Source organism: Colias philodice, chromosome 31 (assembly GCF_061535455.1).
Source record: "Colias philodice isolate Cphi_HAF_F1 chromosome 31, ilColPhil1 Martin Lab GWU primary, whole genome shotgun sequence".
Classification (NCBI taxonomy): domain Eukaryota; kingdom Metazoa; phylum Arthropoda; class Insecta; order Lepidoptera; family Pieridae; genus Colias; species Colias philodice.
In genome coordinates, this window is record NC_143116.1 from 2,862,078 (window position 1) to 2,878,974 (window position 16,897).

At 36.5% G+C, this 16,897-nt stretch overlaps 1 protein-coding gene across 1 annotated transcript; it reads right to left on the bottom strand.

Annotated features, from left to right (window-relative positions):
* Positions 1-2,600: 2,600 nt before the first annotated feature.
* On the bottom strand, positions 2,601-16,256 carry vret (vreteno). Its single transcript, XM_089713756.1, has 16 exons — positions 16,247-16,256; positions 15,316-15,457; positions 14,728-14,913; positions 14,280-14,339; positions 13,834-13,891; positions 13,384-13,448; positions 12,654-12,858; positions 11,763-11,910; positions 11,212-11,379; positions 9,909-10,043; positions 8,648-8,823; positions 7,830-7,977; positions 5,541-5,704; positions 4,757-4,841; positions 3,311-3,490; positions 2,601-3,084 (listed from the first exon to the last, which is right to left on the bottom strand). The coding sequence occupies exons 1-16, from the start codon at positions 16,254-16,256 to the stop codon at positions 2,921-2,923; spliced, it is 2,094 nt and encodes a 697-aa protein (XP_089569882.1). The 3' UTR covers positions 2,601-2,920.
* Between the last annotated feature and the right edge of the window lie 641 nt (positions 16,257-16,897).

Below are 16,897 nucleotides of genomic sequence, written 5' to 3' on the forward strand. Positions count from 1 at the left end.
GAGTATATAATGGAGGAGGTTTTGTATTTTGTATAATATCAACCATCATAACCATCAAGAACCATCCTCGTATTTTAGGGAATATTAAAAAAAGAATTATCGAAATCGGTCCGGTCGTTCTTGCGTGATACCGTGACCAAGGGAAATACGATTCATTTTATCTATACAAATATTATAAAGAGGAAAGGTTTGATTTTTTGTTTGTTTGTTTGTTTGTATGAATTGAATAGGCTCCGAAACTACTTGGCAGATTTGAAAAATTCTTTCACTGTTGGAAAGCTACATCATTTCTGAGTGACATAGGCTAGGTTTTATCCCGGAAATCCCACGGGAACGGGAACTATGCGGGTTTTTTTTTGAAAACGCGGGCGAAGCCGCAGGCGGAAAGCTAGTATATTATATAGAGATTTCACTCACTTTTCAACATTTTATAAGTACTTAATAAATTTTGTATCTTTTAATTTACATGTTTTATTTGAATGTCCAATACTAACAACGCAAGGAAATATCCCCTATATCCAATAGACTACAGGCCCATGTTGAAAAAATTATGGGTCATTTGAACCACCAGGTGACCTATCTAGAACGATATAAGAGCATAAAACTATAAGATTCAGCACTATGACGTCACTTGTAACTGTAAGCTGTCCAACTGAGTGCAAATGAGAATTCGAAAGTACAGGTAGAGATTTTTTCCCCTTGTCTCCAGGATTTTTGTACGGCGTTGCGGAATAATGGATTAAAAGCAGTATTGAAATAGTATGACACAGATGCCGTACAAAAATGGTGGTCCACAAAGTCGGAATTTATGAATGAAAATGAATTAATGAATGAATGAATGAAATGAATGAAAGTCGGAATTTATTTTTATTTTCCGACTATTGCCGGGGTAAATTTGGTCATTTGATTTTGTACGGCATCTGTGTCGATAGGTCACCTTGTGGTTAAAATGACCCATAACTTTTTCAACCCTGAATACGTCCCAAAACTGAGTTCTATCAAATCCCCGCAAGTCCATTCTATTCCTACTAATATTATAAAGGCGAAAGCTTGTGAGGATGGATGTGTATGTTTGTTACTCTTTCACGCAAATACTAATGAACCGATGACTATGAAATTTAGCACACAGCTAGAGGGTAACTTGGATTAACACATAGGATAAGTTTTATCCTGGAAATCGCACGGGAACGGGAACTATGCGGGTTTTTCTTTGAAAATGCGGGCGGAAAGCTAGTAATGTTTAAATTGCGTTTAAAATCCGTTAAAAAATTAATTTCTAAATTATACTCGCGTTAAATTGATCACAAGAAAATACCAAACTGTTCGTAATATTTGAGAGAATAATCTATAGAGAAATATTCAAAAATTTATGTCAAAATTTTATATTTTTAAGCTATTGCATAGCTTTTATCTCATACTTTGAGCGCGGCGACCGAATGTAAAAATTCCGTAACGAAAAAACCTAACGCCCCCCACTCCAGTGGGCACAGCGATGCGATGATATGCAATAGCGCAACCGCGGCAGTCGAGAGTGACAAATGTAATTTTATTTTATACTAGCGGTCCGCCCCGGCTTCGCCCGTGGTACATATTTCGCAATAAAAGCTAGCCTATGTTCTTTCTCAGGGTCTAAAGATTATCTGTGCCAAATTTCATCAAAATCGGTCCAGTAGTTTATGCGTGAAAACCTTACATACATACATACATACAAACCTTTCCTCTTTATAATATTAGTATAGATTTCTTTGCACTGGTTCAAAGTTTAGAGGCATTATGTATTGTTTTTATAATATCTAAGTTTATAATAAAACAATCAATAACAAAAAGAGCAAATAAGTCTTAAAACTAAAAAATCGTGCTTACAATTATGTCGCAAGTACTTACACTAAAAATTATAAACAGCCCATTTCACAACTTCTAGATATGTCCTGTTTAGCTATCTGTCAGTTAAAATGACACATAACGTATGAAAATTTTAGTCAAAAAGTATTAGATAGGCTATTAGAAACATTATCAATAAGAGTGAAACTGACAGTCACAAAAAAACACTAGAAGAAACAAAATTACTTATGTACTAAGTACTTATAATCTTACGGTCTTACTAATAAAATGTTACCCATTCGCTTTGCAATGAATTAGTTATTGCAATAACCTGTCTTGTTTTTATGATTGACGTTGCATGTGAGCAAGAGCAGGACACAGCTATGGAAGAAAATGTTAGAAATTTACCCATTGTTTAACTTTTTAAGGCCGTATATGTACTTACAAGTATTATTAAGCGCTTTATTCTTCTAGGATTTTCAAATCCTCAAAAAAAATAAGACAATTTTACGCTTTACAACAAAAAAAAGCTACTCCGATATAAAAAAAACTACAACAGACACTTAGTCAACATAAATTAAAAAAAAATAGAAAAAGTTCGATCACTCCGCGGGATTCGAACCCACGCCATTCCGCCAATCCGGAGCAACGCCTGACCTATTCTTTAAAATTGATATTTATAAAGCATTTGAATGCCATAAAACCAAAATAATTCAAATTTAGTCAAGTTAATAACAAAAAAATACGCAAAAATCCCCCTTCTAGGGTACAAACAATTTTTTGCCAAAATAATGATTTTTTTATCATTTTTTCCTATTAAAATATCTAGTAATGTATCAAAATGTCCATTTTTTACTCATTTTCCTCCCTTTTCTTCAGTACATCATTACGTACGGTATAAACTAATGTTCTGACAAAAAATGCAGTGTACATATTTCTAAGGTACCTATAAACAATATTTTGACAAAAAATTAAGGCATAAACAATATTTTGACAAACCATTAAGGCATAAACAATATTTTGACAAAAAATGAAGGCATAAACAATATGTTGACAAAAAAAAAGGTTTTTTTTTACAAATTTCTCATTATTATCTCGTTTAAACCCCCATAGCCGCCAAAAGCTCTGGGGCATTAGCTTCATACACTTCTTCGTCTGTCTTCATACAATTCTTTAGTTTCAAAATGCCATACCCGTTGCTATCTAGATGTAGGTAGTGTATGGCTTTTTGTAGCATCGCGGGTGTCGGGTTTTGCGGAAAACCTGTAATTTTAAATGTTATTAATTATTTGTTGCAGTGAAACTTAGGCGCGTTGAGAGTAAAATTTCTAGCGTCATGGCAATATTGTCACGTCATGGATTACGGCGACAATTTGGTATCCTTGAATCATGAAGATTCACTTTTGACACTTCACCCGCTTTGTCTAAAACTTGACAAATTATATATCATTTTTCTTTGACAAAAGGACAATTTTTTACAATATATTACCTCGTATTTGCAGTAAGGAGGCTAAAGCCGGCAATCCCTTCACAAACTCGGGCAATATCTTCCGTATCTCCCCCACGGGCACATCACAAACTGCCCCCGTGTCCACAAAGCACACTTGAGCTAATTGCCCGCCTGCCCCTTGACATTGCTCTATTAGTACTGCTCGGGACCAGGGTCCGTCTGGAAAAAGCAAAAAAAAAAATGTGTGAAACTTCTTTATGACCTTATTTTTCTTAAAAAATAATTTACTATGTGCAACTTTACAGGAATACGCTGAATCACGCGTGGTAGGGACAAGAAAAAGATGGCGCGTAACGGAAAAATGTCACGCGTAACGAACAAAATGATGCACTAAATTTTTTTCCAACCCCGATAAAGAAGTTTCACTTCAAAAAAAAATTTTTTTATTAAATAAATCGCCAAATTATTGATTGTATTGTGTGTGTTAATATTGTGGAGTCAAATAAATAACCTTTTTTCTTTCGAATGTGTTGTTAAGCGCATAATTCGAGAACGGCTGAAACGATTTCGTTAATTTTTTTTAAATATTTTTAAAGTGAAACTTCTATATCGGGGTTGGAAAAAAATTTAGTGTAACATTATTTCGTTACGCGTGACATTTTTCCGTTACGCGCCATCTTTTTCTTATCCCTACCACGCGTGATTGGTACTTTCTCCAGCGGAATAGGGATAGCTTATCGTTTTAACAAGATATAAAATAAGGTCATAAAGAAGTTTCACTTCTTAGTTGTGTACTCTAGTACACGCACACATTTTTTTATAATATTCCACGAAGAACGAGGTAGGTTTTAATGGAGAGAAAACGTAAACATGTACCACGGACGTAGCCGAGGCAGAGCGCTAAAATATAAATAATTATTAAAATACTTTAAGGGCCGATTTTTTAATGCTTGGATAAAACTTAACCGTCCAATAAAGTATTACACGATAATATTAAAATGTCACGTAAACTGTCAAATACGGGCAATTAGAATACGTTTTTAAAATGGTAGTTTTATACATTATTCGACGAATAAGTCCAAGGATAAGAATAAGACCAAGGATTGAAAACTCACCCCTAAAACTTACAATAAAACACGTTTGAAATCATCAAACAGTTGTATTGTCACCGATCCTTGATAAGTGTACAAAGTTTGAATTAAATCTGTCCGTTTAAAATCAAAATCGAGTCTAGAGGAGTCGGTTACATACAAACATACAGGTGAAGCTAATAAAAGCGTATTAAAAACTAGCTTACCGCCCGCGGCTTCGCCCGCTTTCTCTAAAACGATTTGAGATTTAAACTATCCATATCTCAAGTTGGATCGAACTGCACATGGTGTGCGAATTTTTTTATAATCGGTTGAGTGGTTTAGGAGTCCATTGAGGACAAACATTGTGACACGAGATTTGTATATATTAAAAGGTAGAAAATAAAATACTTACTTGGAGATGTTCGAGCTATGCACAGTTCTTCTGGCTTCGGTAAATATGGCTCCTTGCATAAATCACTGTTGCAATAATCAGCAATCTGTAAAAATAAATTAAATTGAAAACATCCAACACACATAATATAATATGTCTGTAATTTTAAATATGCGAACATACATATTTCTATACTAATATTATAAAGAGGATAGGTTTGTATGTATGTATGGTTTTCACGCATAAACTACTGGACCGATTTAGATGAAATTTGGCACAGATAATCTTTAGACCCTGAGAAAGAACATAGGCTAAATTTTATTGCGAAATATGTACCACGGGCGAAGCCGGGGCGAAACGCTAGTCTTGTATAAATTTTAATTTTAGTTTCTGTTCGTTGCATGTTACAACGTTTTAAACTTAATGGCGGTTCGGAAGTTAGCTGCGAATGCACGAGCGCGCAGGTATCCGACTCTAACGTTACGGTAATATCTGAAATTGTTTTCTGCGCATCAGATCGTTCAATGTTTCGATCTGCCATTAAGTTTGAATTGTATTGTACTTTGTTATTTTTTATTATTATTTTTAAGCTATTGCATAGCTTCTATCGCGGGCCTTGAGCCTTGAGCGCGGGGACCGAATCCAGAAATTCCGTAACGAAAAACCTCACGCTCCCCACGGGGACGGGCGCGGAGGTGTGGCTTGAAGGCATAGCATGCAATAGCTTTACCGCGGCAGTCCCCGAGTGACACACGTTTTTTTTTATTTTTGTGTGTCGAATTAAATATTTTTCTTTTTTTCTTACCTGTTTGTTCAGCGCAGTCAGCACTAGTTCAGCATGCTGACAATCAGCGGGACAGCCGGATATCACACCGCCCTCTATTGTACTGTGATCCAACACTTTTAGTGTTAGATCTCCTTTCGGTAACTCTACTACGTCTAGCTCGGTGAACATGAGCGGTTGTAGGTCTGAAAATAAATAATATTAAAATAAATGCACGCATAAAAATTTATGAATCTGAGCCGTTTATAATGTAAGAGCGAGCGCGCACGAGCAACTTAGTTGCCCGGCAACTATTTTGTCTCTGTCGCTGTCTCCTCGCAAAGTTTTGAACGATGCGCTCACGAAAGCGACAGCAACGCAACTTTTTCTTTAAAATTTTCTGCATTTATCAACATGGATTTCGAAGAAACGGTTGTGGTCTGTGCTCTTGTCCCGCATAGTTCCCATTCCCTTGGGATTTCCGGGATAAAACCTATCCTATGTGTTAATCCAAGTTACCATCTATATGTGTGCTAAATTTCATTGTAATCGGTTCCGTAGTTTATGCGTGAAAACTGAAAACCATAGGTACATACCTACAAACCTTTCCTCTTTATAATATTAGTATAGATATGTAATCGTAATTGTAAAAAGTAAAGTAGTTTTTATTCAATACTTTTTAGTGTTTTTTCAACACGAATCAAACGAGCTCAACCTCGATAAAGTTGAGTCAATATATTACTAAGTTCCTATGGCCACCTTCCGATTCCATCATCAAATCAGCTCTATCTCATAATAATGTTTCATCGCTATCCAATTTACATGCGTATACAAAATTTCAGCTCAATCGGTTTCCTGGAAATGAATCAAAGTTACTTGCTACATTTCAATTAAGTCATCGAGACCAGACAAAAATGCTCATAAAATAAAAACTACTGGGCTTATCCGAATAAAATTTATGGGACCAATTCCACACCATTCCGCATCAAAAAAAAAAAGAATCACGTAAACCGGTTCAGAAACCTCGGAGTAATCGGTGTACATACATAAAAAAATATACCGGCCGAATTGATAACCTCCTCCTTTTTTTTGAAGTTGGTTAAAAACTACTGTGTACGAGAATAAATACGTTGACATAAATACGTACTATCGCTACGCCGGTTACGCGGCAACTGGCCGGCGGCCGCCGACAGGCAACATTTTTGTCGCCGTGCGCGCACTTGCATTGAAACCAATAGATAGGGCGACAGTTGCGTCGCGGGCTTGTCTCCGAACCCGCGGACAAAAAAGTCTCCCGGGTGTTGCGTCGCTACGTGCGCGCACTTTCATACTAGCCCATGGGCGGAGAGACAAAATAGTTGCGGAGACAAAATAGTTGCGGAGACAAAGTTGCTCGTGCGCGCTCGCTCTTATTGGTTGCGCATTTACACCCGTATATAGATTAAGTTTTATTGTAGACTAGCGGTCCGCTCCGGCTTCGCCTGTTCTCCATAAGAATCATCCCTCGTACTTCAAGGAATATATAAAAAATAATAAACGAAATCGGTTCAGCCGTTCTCGAGTTATACGCTTACCAACACATTTTACGATTCATTTTTATATATACATATTATATAGATAATATTTCGTATTCATCTGATCTACTGTTTGTCATCCCAAATAAAGAGAATACAATTATGACCGCAACTCGTGGTCAAATGAAAATCCCGTGAGAATCGGGGGTAAATGTTAAAAATATTGACGATTCAAAAGTGCTTCTATAAGAAGTTTAATTGTGTTGTAAAATGTTTGAGTTTGGAATGAGATGTTTATTTGATAGATCTAAGCCATATCTTTAGTGAACCATAATCCATACGGGTCAAGTCCACCCAAAGACGTTACTACTTTTTAGGATATGGCGGAGCTTTCATCGTCAAACTATTATAGACAAATAATAGTAAGTAATAGTAATAATAATCCTAAAATAACATTCCCTACTTTTCGCATGTGACGCTTCCTCCTCGGGAACAAATTTTTGTAATCTATACTAATATTATAAAGCTGAAGAGTTTGTTTGTTTGTTTGAACGCACTAATCTCGGGAACTACTGGGCCAATTTGAAAAATTCTTTCGGTGTTAGATAGCTCATTTATCAGGAGTGGAGCCACGGGGGTGAAACCGCGCGGAGCAGCTAGTTTGATATATACAGTGTGGAAATTTGTCAAACACTTTCCCTCCAGTGCCCATCGAAAATTTCCACACTGTATACAGACAATAGATAACCACAATGGAACATATTTAACTTTAACAACGCAAGCGAAACCACGTGGGACAGCTAGTGTTACAACTCACCAACAACATCCACACCACTGTCGGCCATTTTCTTCCAACCTGGCGTGCACAATTCAATTAATTTTTTATTAACGCACTCATTGTTCTTTTCGACTGTTAGTATTACTTCGCTACCGCTTGGCGCGGTTTTAGCACCGTCTGGTAATGTCTGAAATGTTGGGAAAAATAATAAATATATCGCAATATATTATAAAATTCTTCTTTACAGAAAAAGGTAAAACTTTTTATATAAAAAATAAACTTTTTATTTGCCTCTATGTAATTGATAGATTGTATATTCTTAACAACGACAAACTTTATGTGAGAGAAATTATTAAAAAAGTAAAATTAAACCTTCTAATTGGAGAAATAAAGAATGAATGAAATTATTGAGATTATAAATGACAAACTGCTTGTCCAATATAGTCGGTTAGGATCTTTCTAAACATAAAATAATTTATATAATCAATAAGATTTTTTTTTCAGTTATCAGATAAATATAATAAATCTGTAGAAGGGTCAATTGTTTTCATTGAAAATATTGAAAAAATAAATAGCAGGGGGTGTTACTGGATCGATACCAAACCCAAATAATATGAGACAATTTTTTTTTTATAAGATGTCATTGTCAGAGTAACTCAAAATGGACAAATAAACCATCCACGCGAAGACCGACATCCGCGCGGAGTCGTGGGCGGAAGCTAGTTTAAAAATAAATGTAATGTTATGTTTTATATAGGTAATATGTAATATGTCACAGTCAAAAACGTATGACTGATTTAGCCAAAATTGCAACATATACACACACACGTTTACATTACTTTTAACTAAAATCTCACCAAAACGAGCTCAATCTCAGCATCCCTCAGTTTCTCCAAATACTCCCTGGCTTGAACGGACAAAGTCAGATTGTCCGCTTTAACTTTAACCAAAGAAACGACTGTTGGCATTTGGTCGAGATCTAATTCTGGGGGGCACGGGTATAGATTCTCGAGTTGTGCTATTTCTGTGTTACCTGTAATAAATTAATTATTAATAATAGTTTTTGTGTATATTTAATTAGTTTCTTATATGTATAATAAAATATAATATTCATACTGTATATATACAATATAGTTTAATATTCATGGCATATCTTATCTTAATATAAATAAATCTCGTGTCACAATGTTTGTCCTCAATGGACTCCTAAACCACTTAACCGATTATAATAAAATTCGCACACCATGTGCAGTTCGATCCAACTTGAGAGATAGGATAGTTTAAACATGTAGGTACCACGGGCGAAGCCAGGGCGGACCGGACGTTACAAAATATATACATACTATATCTATACTAATATTATAAAGAGTTTGTTTGTTTGAACGCGCGAATCTCAGGAACTACTAGGTCAGATTTGAAAAATTCTTTCGGTGTTAGATAGCCCATTTATCGAGGAAGGTTATAAGCTATATATATCATCACGCTACGACCAACAGGAGAGGAGCCACGGGGGTGAAACCGCGCGGAGCAGCTAGTATACAATATATAGTTTAATATTCATGGCATATCACTACATAGTATAAAACAAAGTTGCTTTCTCTGTCCCTGTGTATGATCAAATCTTTAAAACTACACAACAAAGGTTTAGTATTTATAATTAATTAGATTTTAGACAGAGCGGACGAACCCACTGACGGAAAGTTAGTTATTGTCTATGTTTATAACCTCAAAATAAATAAGTTTTAAATTACATTGATACATTTTTAAATCTCACATATTAAGTTCAAAATACTTAAAATATGTTATTATTATACGTTCATGTGCTTTTCTTGGTGTGCACACAATTTTTTTTTAAACTAGCTATGTTCCGCGGTTTTACCCGCAGTGCTCCGCTCCTGTTGGTCTTAGCGTGATGATATAAAGGTGAAGAGTTTGTTTGTTTGAACGCGATATTCTCAAGAACTATGGGTCTGATTTGAAAAATTCTTTCGGTGTTAGATAGCCCATTTATCGAGCAAGGCTATATTATATCATCACGCTAACACCAATAGGAGCGGCGCAATTCGGGTAAAACCGCGGGGCACAGCTAGTCAATTATACATTAAATGAAAAACTCACCATACTCAATATACTCGAGTAGATATTTATTCTGTTTCACGCTCGTACGTTTAACAAGTGCCCTATAATGGTTGCCGTCTGTGAATTTGCTAATCACAACTTGTCCTTTATTCGGCGGTTGGTTCAGAGGTTTCGCTGTGAAAGTAATAATAATATTATATGTACTTTAATTTTTACTTTAAGTTTTAAACAATAGAAAGATGCCGAGGCTAGGCGTTAATCCTGCCTCGTGATCGAACTTTTTCGGCATTATCGCTGATTTTTATGATATTTTACTAAGTTAACATCAACCCGGGAGAAGCAGGCAAACAAAATCAAACTCAAACTAAAAAAATTATTTATGCAATTAGACTTCTTCGAGAAGCACTTTTGAAACGTCAATACATATTTTGCACGCCTCATAAGCGAAGCGTTGAGGTGGGTACTACTGTCACTTCGCGCAAAACATCTGATTTTTCAAACTTAAAATGTCTTTATGTATCATACATTGCACTTGTAAGATAATACATTCACACACATATTAAGAAAAAACACTATTTTTAACATTCATGATATTTTTGATGTCATTTTTGTTATTTAAACTAGTTAAAAAACAGTTTAAAAAAGTTCTGTCTTGGACGTCCGTGTGTCTGTATGTGCGGAGGATTTTCTTGTTAACACGATAGCGACCGAAATACTTTACTAATCGAGTCTTTTTTTTTCTCTTACGCTTGAGTATGCTCAGTAATAGAACCCTTTCATTTTTCAGGGTCTGATTCGATGTGGTTTAATTGTTATTAAATAAACAAAAATAATAATTAATAAATAATTATTAAAAAAAAATTATGAGGCGTGCACTTTTGGATTTTCCAAATTTTTTACATTTATCACCGATTCGGAAAGCAGTATCTATGGAGAAGAACCGGCAAGAAACTCCATAGTTGCTCTTTTTAATAATATGAGTATTATAATTTAATTACAAAATATGTAACTGTATATTATCATAGCAAAAAGCAATCAAACGAAAAAATATACAAATATCACTAAAAAAAACTAAGGATATATCCATACTAATATTATAAATGCGAAAGTAACTCTGTCTGTCTGTCTGTTACTCAATCACGCCTTAACTACTGAACCAATTTGCATGAAATTTGGTATAGAGATATTTTGATACCCGAGAAAGGACATAGGCTACTTTTTACTCCGGGAAATAGGATAGGTTTTATCCCGGAAATCCCACGGGATCGGGAACTATGCGGGTTTTTCTTTGACTGCGCGGGCGAAGCTGCGGGTGGAAAGCTAGTTGATTATAAATACATACCATTTCTGCCAAAAAGTAGAGCATCTTGCAACGCAGCATTATATCTAACAGTAGTGCTACTATCGGCCACTCTGATGTATATACAATCTAGTGCAGTAGCGTCCACGAGTAGCACACGAGTGTTTGCGGTAACACACGCACGAGATACTTGCGGTATTGTTGTAGATACTGGAAAATAGAAATAGAAAGCGTTTTATTTGCTCCCAATTAAAAAAAAATATAAATCTTAATCTTACAAAAAAAAAAAAGATAGCGATGGTGGGAAAAAGGACTCCCCGTCAGCAAAGCAGCAAACATTAATTAAAATATATTGCTGCACTGATTTTCAGAGAAGACCATTATAATAGACAAATAAATAAATATTTCAGGACAATTTTCACACACGGCACGATCTGATCCCATACTAAGCTTTCGCTTGTGTTATGGAAACCAGATGGCTGATAAACGTACATAATATAACTACGTATAGAACAAAGTCGCTTTCTCTGTCCCTGTGTATTAAAACTTAAATCTTTAAAACTACGCAACGCATTTTGAGTATTTATACACACCAGCTGTAACACTTGGCACTTGCACTTCTGGCAGCCATCTTGTTATCGTCCCGGTTCCGGCTACGATATCGGATCCGACGTTATGCAACTTCACTTGTATGGAATCCGACTGTTTTGATACTATCGTCGCTTGGTAGCTTTCTCCTAGCTGTAAAGGAGGTTAATTTTAGTGAAGAAATATCTTCTTAATATATAAAAATCTTATATATAAAAATGAATCGCAAAATGTGTTGGTAAGCGCATAACTCGAGAACGGCTGAACAGATTTCGATAATTCTTTTTTTATTATATTCCTTGAAGTACGAGGATGGTTTTTATGTAGAGAAAACATAAACATGTACCACGGGCGAAGCCGGTGCGGACCGCTAGTAATATATATAAATCTCGTGTCACCATGTTTGTCCTCAATGGACTCCTAAACCACTTAACCGATTATAATAAAATTCGCACACCATGTGTAGTTCGATCCAACTTGAGAGATAGGAGTTTAAACATGTAGGTACCACGGGCGAAGCCGTAGCGGACCACTAGTGTAAGTAATAAAAATTTCAAGTGCTATTTTTGAAATGACTCTTTCGCTAATAAATCACAGAACGTATGATTTAAAAAAAGGTTTATCACAATTCCAACAAATAATTTGTTTTTTTTATATTTTTTGACCACCTTTATAACACTAATCGAACTATTTTCGGCACAACACACGTCCCTATCGACATAGATAGCTATGTCTTATACGTTTCACTACCTACTAACCTATCTAACCAAGTAACCTGCTTTTAGATAAAATAATCCATTTTAGTACACATTTGAACAATAACCCAACAAACTAAACTACTTTTTTTTGAAAAAAATGTTTATTTTTTTCGATTTTTTCCCCTTTTTTTGGCTTACCTTAACACAGTCCGCCTCTAACACGCAGCAGAACTCGGCTATATCCCTATATCTCTCCGGCACTTGCTTACAAACGTCTTTATCGCCTATATTAGCCAGTTTACTGCTATCAATGAGCGCCGCGCTTGTATCGTTGAGTCTCCTCGCGCGATACCAACCGCCGTCTTCTGGGTTACGGTATGAGAACAGATCGCCTGGTTTTGGTCTGAAAATTATATGGGAAATGGTCAAAAGCATGTTAAATCACTACATAGTACATATAAAACAAAGTCGCTTTCTCTGTCCGTATGTCCATTTGTATGCTTAAATCTTTAAAACTACGCAACGAATTTTGATGCGGTTTTTTTTAATAGATAGAGTGATTCAAGAGGAAGGTTTTAGTATATAATTTATTAGGTTTTAGACAAAGCGGGCGAAGCCGCGGTCGGTAATATAAATAAAATCTTTTTTATATTATGGTCATCGAACTTTAATAAGTGTAGGTTTGAATTAAATATGACAGTTAATTTGAGTCAAAATCGAGTCTATGTTTGTAATACAAGAATATATAGGCGAAGCTTATAAAAACTTCGAAAAAAGGTAATCCGAGTTCGGACTGTGAGTACATTAAAATATGTTAAAAATAGCAGTTTTCCGAAATTAAAGTAAGGTGGAATGCATCGATATTTTAACAAGAGATTTTAAAAACCATTGATTTACACTAACACACTCAATTATCACATATACTCACACTATCGCAGCGTTCTCAGCGTCACACTCAGCGCAGTAGTCAGCGCACAGCAGCTGATAACTGTTCTAGTTCACTGATATTGTAGATACTGTATATCAGCACAGATACTCACACTATCGCAGCGTTCTCAGCGTCACACTCAGCGCAGTAGTCAGCGCACAGCAGCTGATAACTGTTCTAGTTCACTGATATTGTAGATACTGTATATCAGCACAGATACTCACACTATCGCAGCGTTCTCAGCGTCACACTCAGCGCAGTAGTCAGCGCACAGCAGCTGATAACTGTTCTAGTTCACTGATATTGTAGATACTGTATATCAGCACAGATACTCACACTATCGCAGCGTTCTCAGCGTCACACTCAGCGCAGTAGTCAGCGCACAGCAGCTGATAACTGTTCTAGTTCACTGATATTGTAGATACTGTATATCAGCACAGATACTCACACTATCGCAGCGTTCTCAGCGTCACACTCAGCGCAGTAGTCAGCGCACAGCAGCTGATAACTGTTCTAGTTCACTGATATTGTAGATACTGTATATCAGCACAGATACTCACACTATCGCAGCGTTCTCAGCGTCACACTCAGCGCAGTAGTCAGCGCACAGCAGCTGATAACTGTTCTAGTTCACTGATATTGTAGATACTGTATATCAGCACAGATACTCACACTATCGCAGCGTTCTCAGCGTCACACTCAGCGCAGTAGTCAGCGCACAGCAGCTGATAACTGTTCTAGTTCACTGATATTGTAGATACTGTATATCAGCACAGATACTCACACTATCGCAGCGTTCTCAGCGTCACACTCAGCGCAGTAGTCAGCGCACAGCAGCTGATAACTGTTCTAGTTCACTGATATTGTAGATACTGTATATCAGCACAGATACTCACACTATCGCAGCGTTCTCAGCGTCACACTCAGCGCAGTAGTCAGCGCACAGCAGCTGATAACTGTTCTAGTTCACTGATATTGTAGATACTGTATATCAGCACAGATACTCACACTATCGCAGCGTTCTCAGCGTCACACTCAGCGCAGTAGTCAGCGCACAGCAGCTGATAACTGTTCTAGTTCACTGATATTGTAGATACTGTATATCAGCACAGATACTCACACTATCGCAGCGTTCTCAGCGTCACACTCAGCGCAGTAGTCAGCGCACAGCAGCTGATAACTGTTCTAGTTCACTGATATTGTAGATACTGTATATCAGCACAGATACTCACACTATCGCAGCGTTCTCAGCGTCACACTCAGCGCAGTAGTCAGCGCACAGCAGCTGATAACTGTTCTAGTTCACTGATATTGTAGATACTGTATATCAGCACAGATACTCACACTATCGCAGCGTTCTCAGCGTCACACTCAGCGCAGTAGTCAGCGCACAGCAGCTGATAACTGTTCTCAGCGCTGTCATGCAGCGACACACAAACGTGTCCGCTCTGCTTCGTCATACAATCCTTGGTTGGACAGTCGACTGATAGTAGCACTGTATCACCTACTGATAAAGTAGCCACTAGATATCTGTAAGATAAATATAATTAATCATTATAATTCGTTTGAAAAACTAAAGCTTAATATTCATGTAATATCATTGTATTGTCACCGATCCTTGATAAGTGTACAAATAAATACAAATACAAAAATTAAATCTGTCCGTTGAAATGGGTCAAAATGGAGTGTAAAGGAGTTGTTTACATACTAATATACAGGTGAAGCTAATAAAAGCGTGTAGAAACTAATTAATAAGTGTCTGACTCTTATTTTATTAATACTTTATTGCTCTGAATGAATTACAAATTGACTTTATCTAGGATGCATTGTAACAAACGGCTGACTTATCGATAAAGAGCGATTTCTTCCAGACTCTTGTACGATTTTCTTTAATATTTTTCTTACACTATAGTCATTAACTTAAAAACTCACTGCTGAGGCATCAGATCGATCTTTGGTTCAACAGGAACAATTTTCTCTTGTTGTTTAATTTCTTCCTTCTCCGGGCGTATAGTGTTACGCACTTTTAATTCTTGTATCGGTGTTGGTTTCTGTATTGGCTGTGGGGCTGCCACTATGTACAATAAAATATAGCTTAAAAATTAAAAAAAAAAAAATACATTTAGGGTCGATTTTTCAATCCTTGGTTAAAATTTATCCGTCCAGTAAAGTATTACACGAACATTTTAAAATGTCACCTGTAAACTGTCAAATACGGACAATTAGAATACATTTTTGAAATGGTAGTTTAAGGGTGCACTCACACACATCAGTCACCGTCACGGCACGTCACCGGACAGGATTAAAAAAAAATATGTATCAATAGTTCTAGTATGACTCTGTTCCCACACGACAGTCGCCGGCACGAAATCTATTAGTGACGTCACCGGTCAGGCACGTCAAATAATCTTTCCATACATGTATCATACTTTTATCCCCACTCACCCGGTGCCGTCACGTCTCAGTTCAGTCAGCGTCGTGCTACCGTCAATTGCTACATGTTCTCTAGCGTGACACACGTCTAATCACTGACTAACCTGATGTATGTGTTCAATGATTCAGTCAAACCGGCGACGTGACTGACGGACAACATGACGGTGACTGGTGTTTGTGGATACGTACACGAACCGTCACCGATCAGTCATCGGTGACTTGACGGTGACTGATGTGTGTGAGTGCACCCTAATACGTTATTCGATGAATAAGTTTGAACTAAGGATTGAAAAATCAGCCCTAAATAAGATAAACTCATTAAATTATTATATTGTCAGTGATCCTTGTTCGTGATAAGTGATTTTTGTTTATAAATCTTTCCATAAAAAGTGGATCAAAATCGAATCTAAAGGAGTCAGTTACAACTTACACACAAACATACAGATGAAGCTTATATAAATAAATAAACATGTGTTTAAAAGTATATCTAACTATTAATCTTATTTTTAAACGAAATTACAGAAATTTAAATACCTTTCTCAACTTCGGGAAGCCAACGATATACAGTCCCTTGTCCTATAGGCCCCTTGGTGCCTTTAAGTTTTACACTTATCGAGTCCGATCCTTTTGAAATTACGATCGCTTCGTATGCACCGCCAACCTGTAATAAAACAATTTGTCTTAAATATAAAAAACTAGCTTTCAGCCCGCGTTTTCAAAGAAAAACCTGCATAGTTTCCGTTCCCGTGGGATTTCCGGGATAAAACCTATCCTATGTGTTAATCCAAGTTACCCTCTATATGTGTGCTTTTCATTGTAATCGGTTCAGAGGTATTTGCGTGAAAGAGTAACAAACATATACACACACACACATCCATCCTCAAACTTTCGCATTTAAAATATTAGTAAGATAAGATTATTTTCATTTTGATAATAAACAAATGATGGTTCCTTCCAAGAAGCTTATATCTTATACACTGGAGATTGCACTATGACCATTAACTTGTCACAAGAAAATATAACCTTGAATGACGTCAGTGTTGTTTTTTGTCTCTTTCTGTGGGCGACCACACTGGTTTGT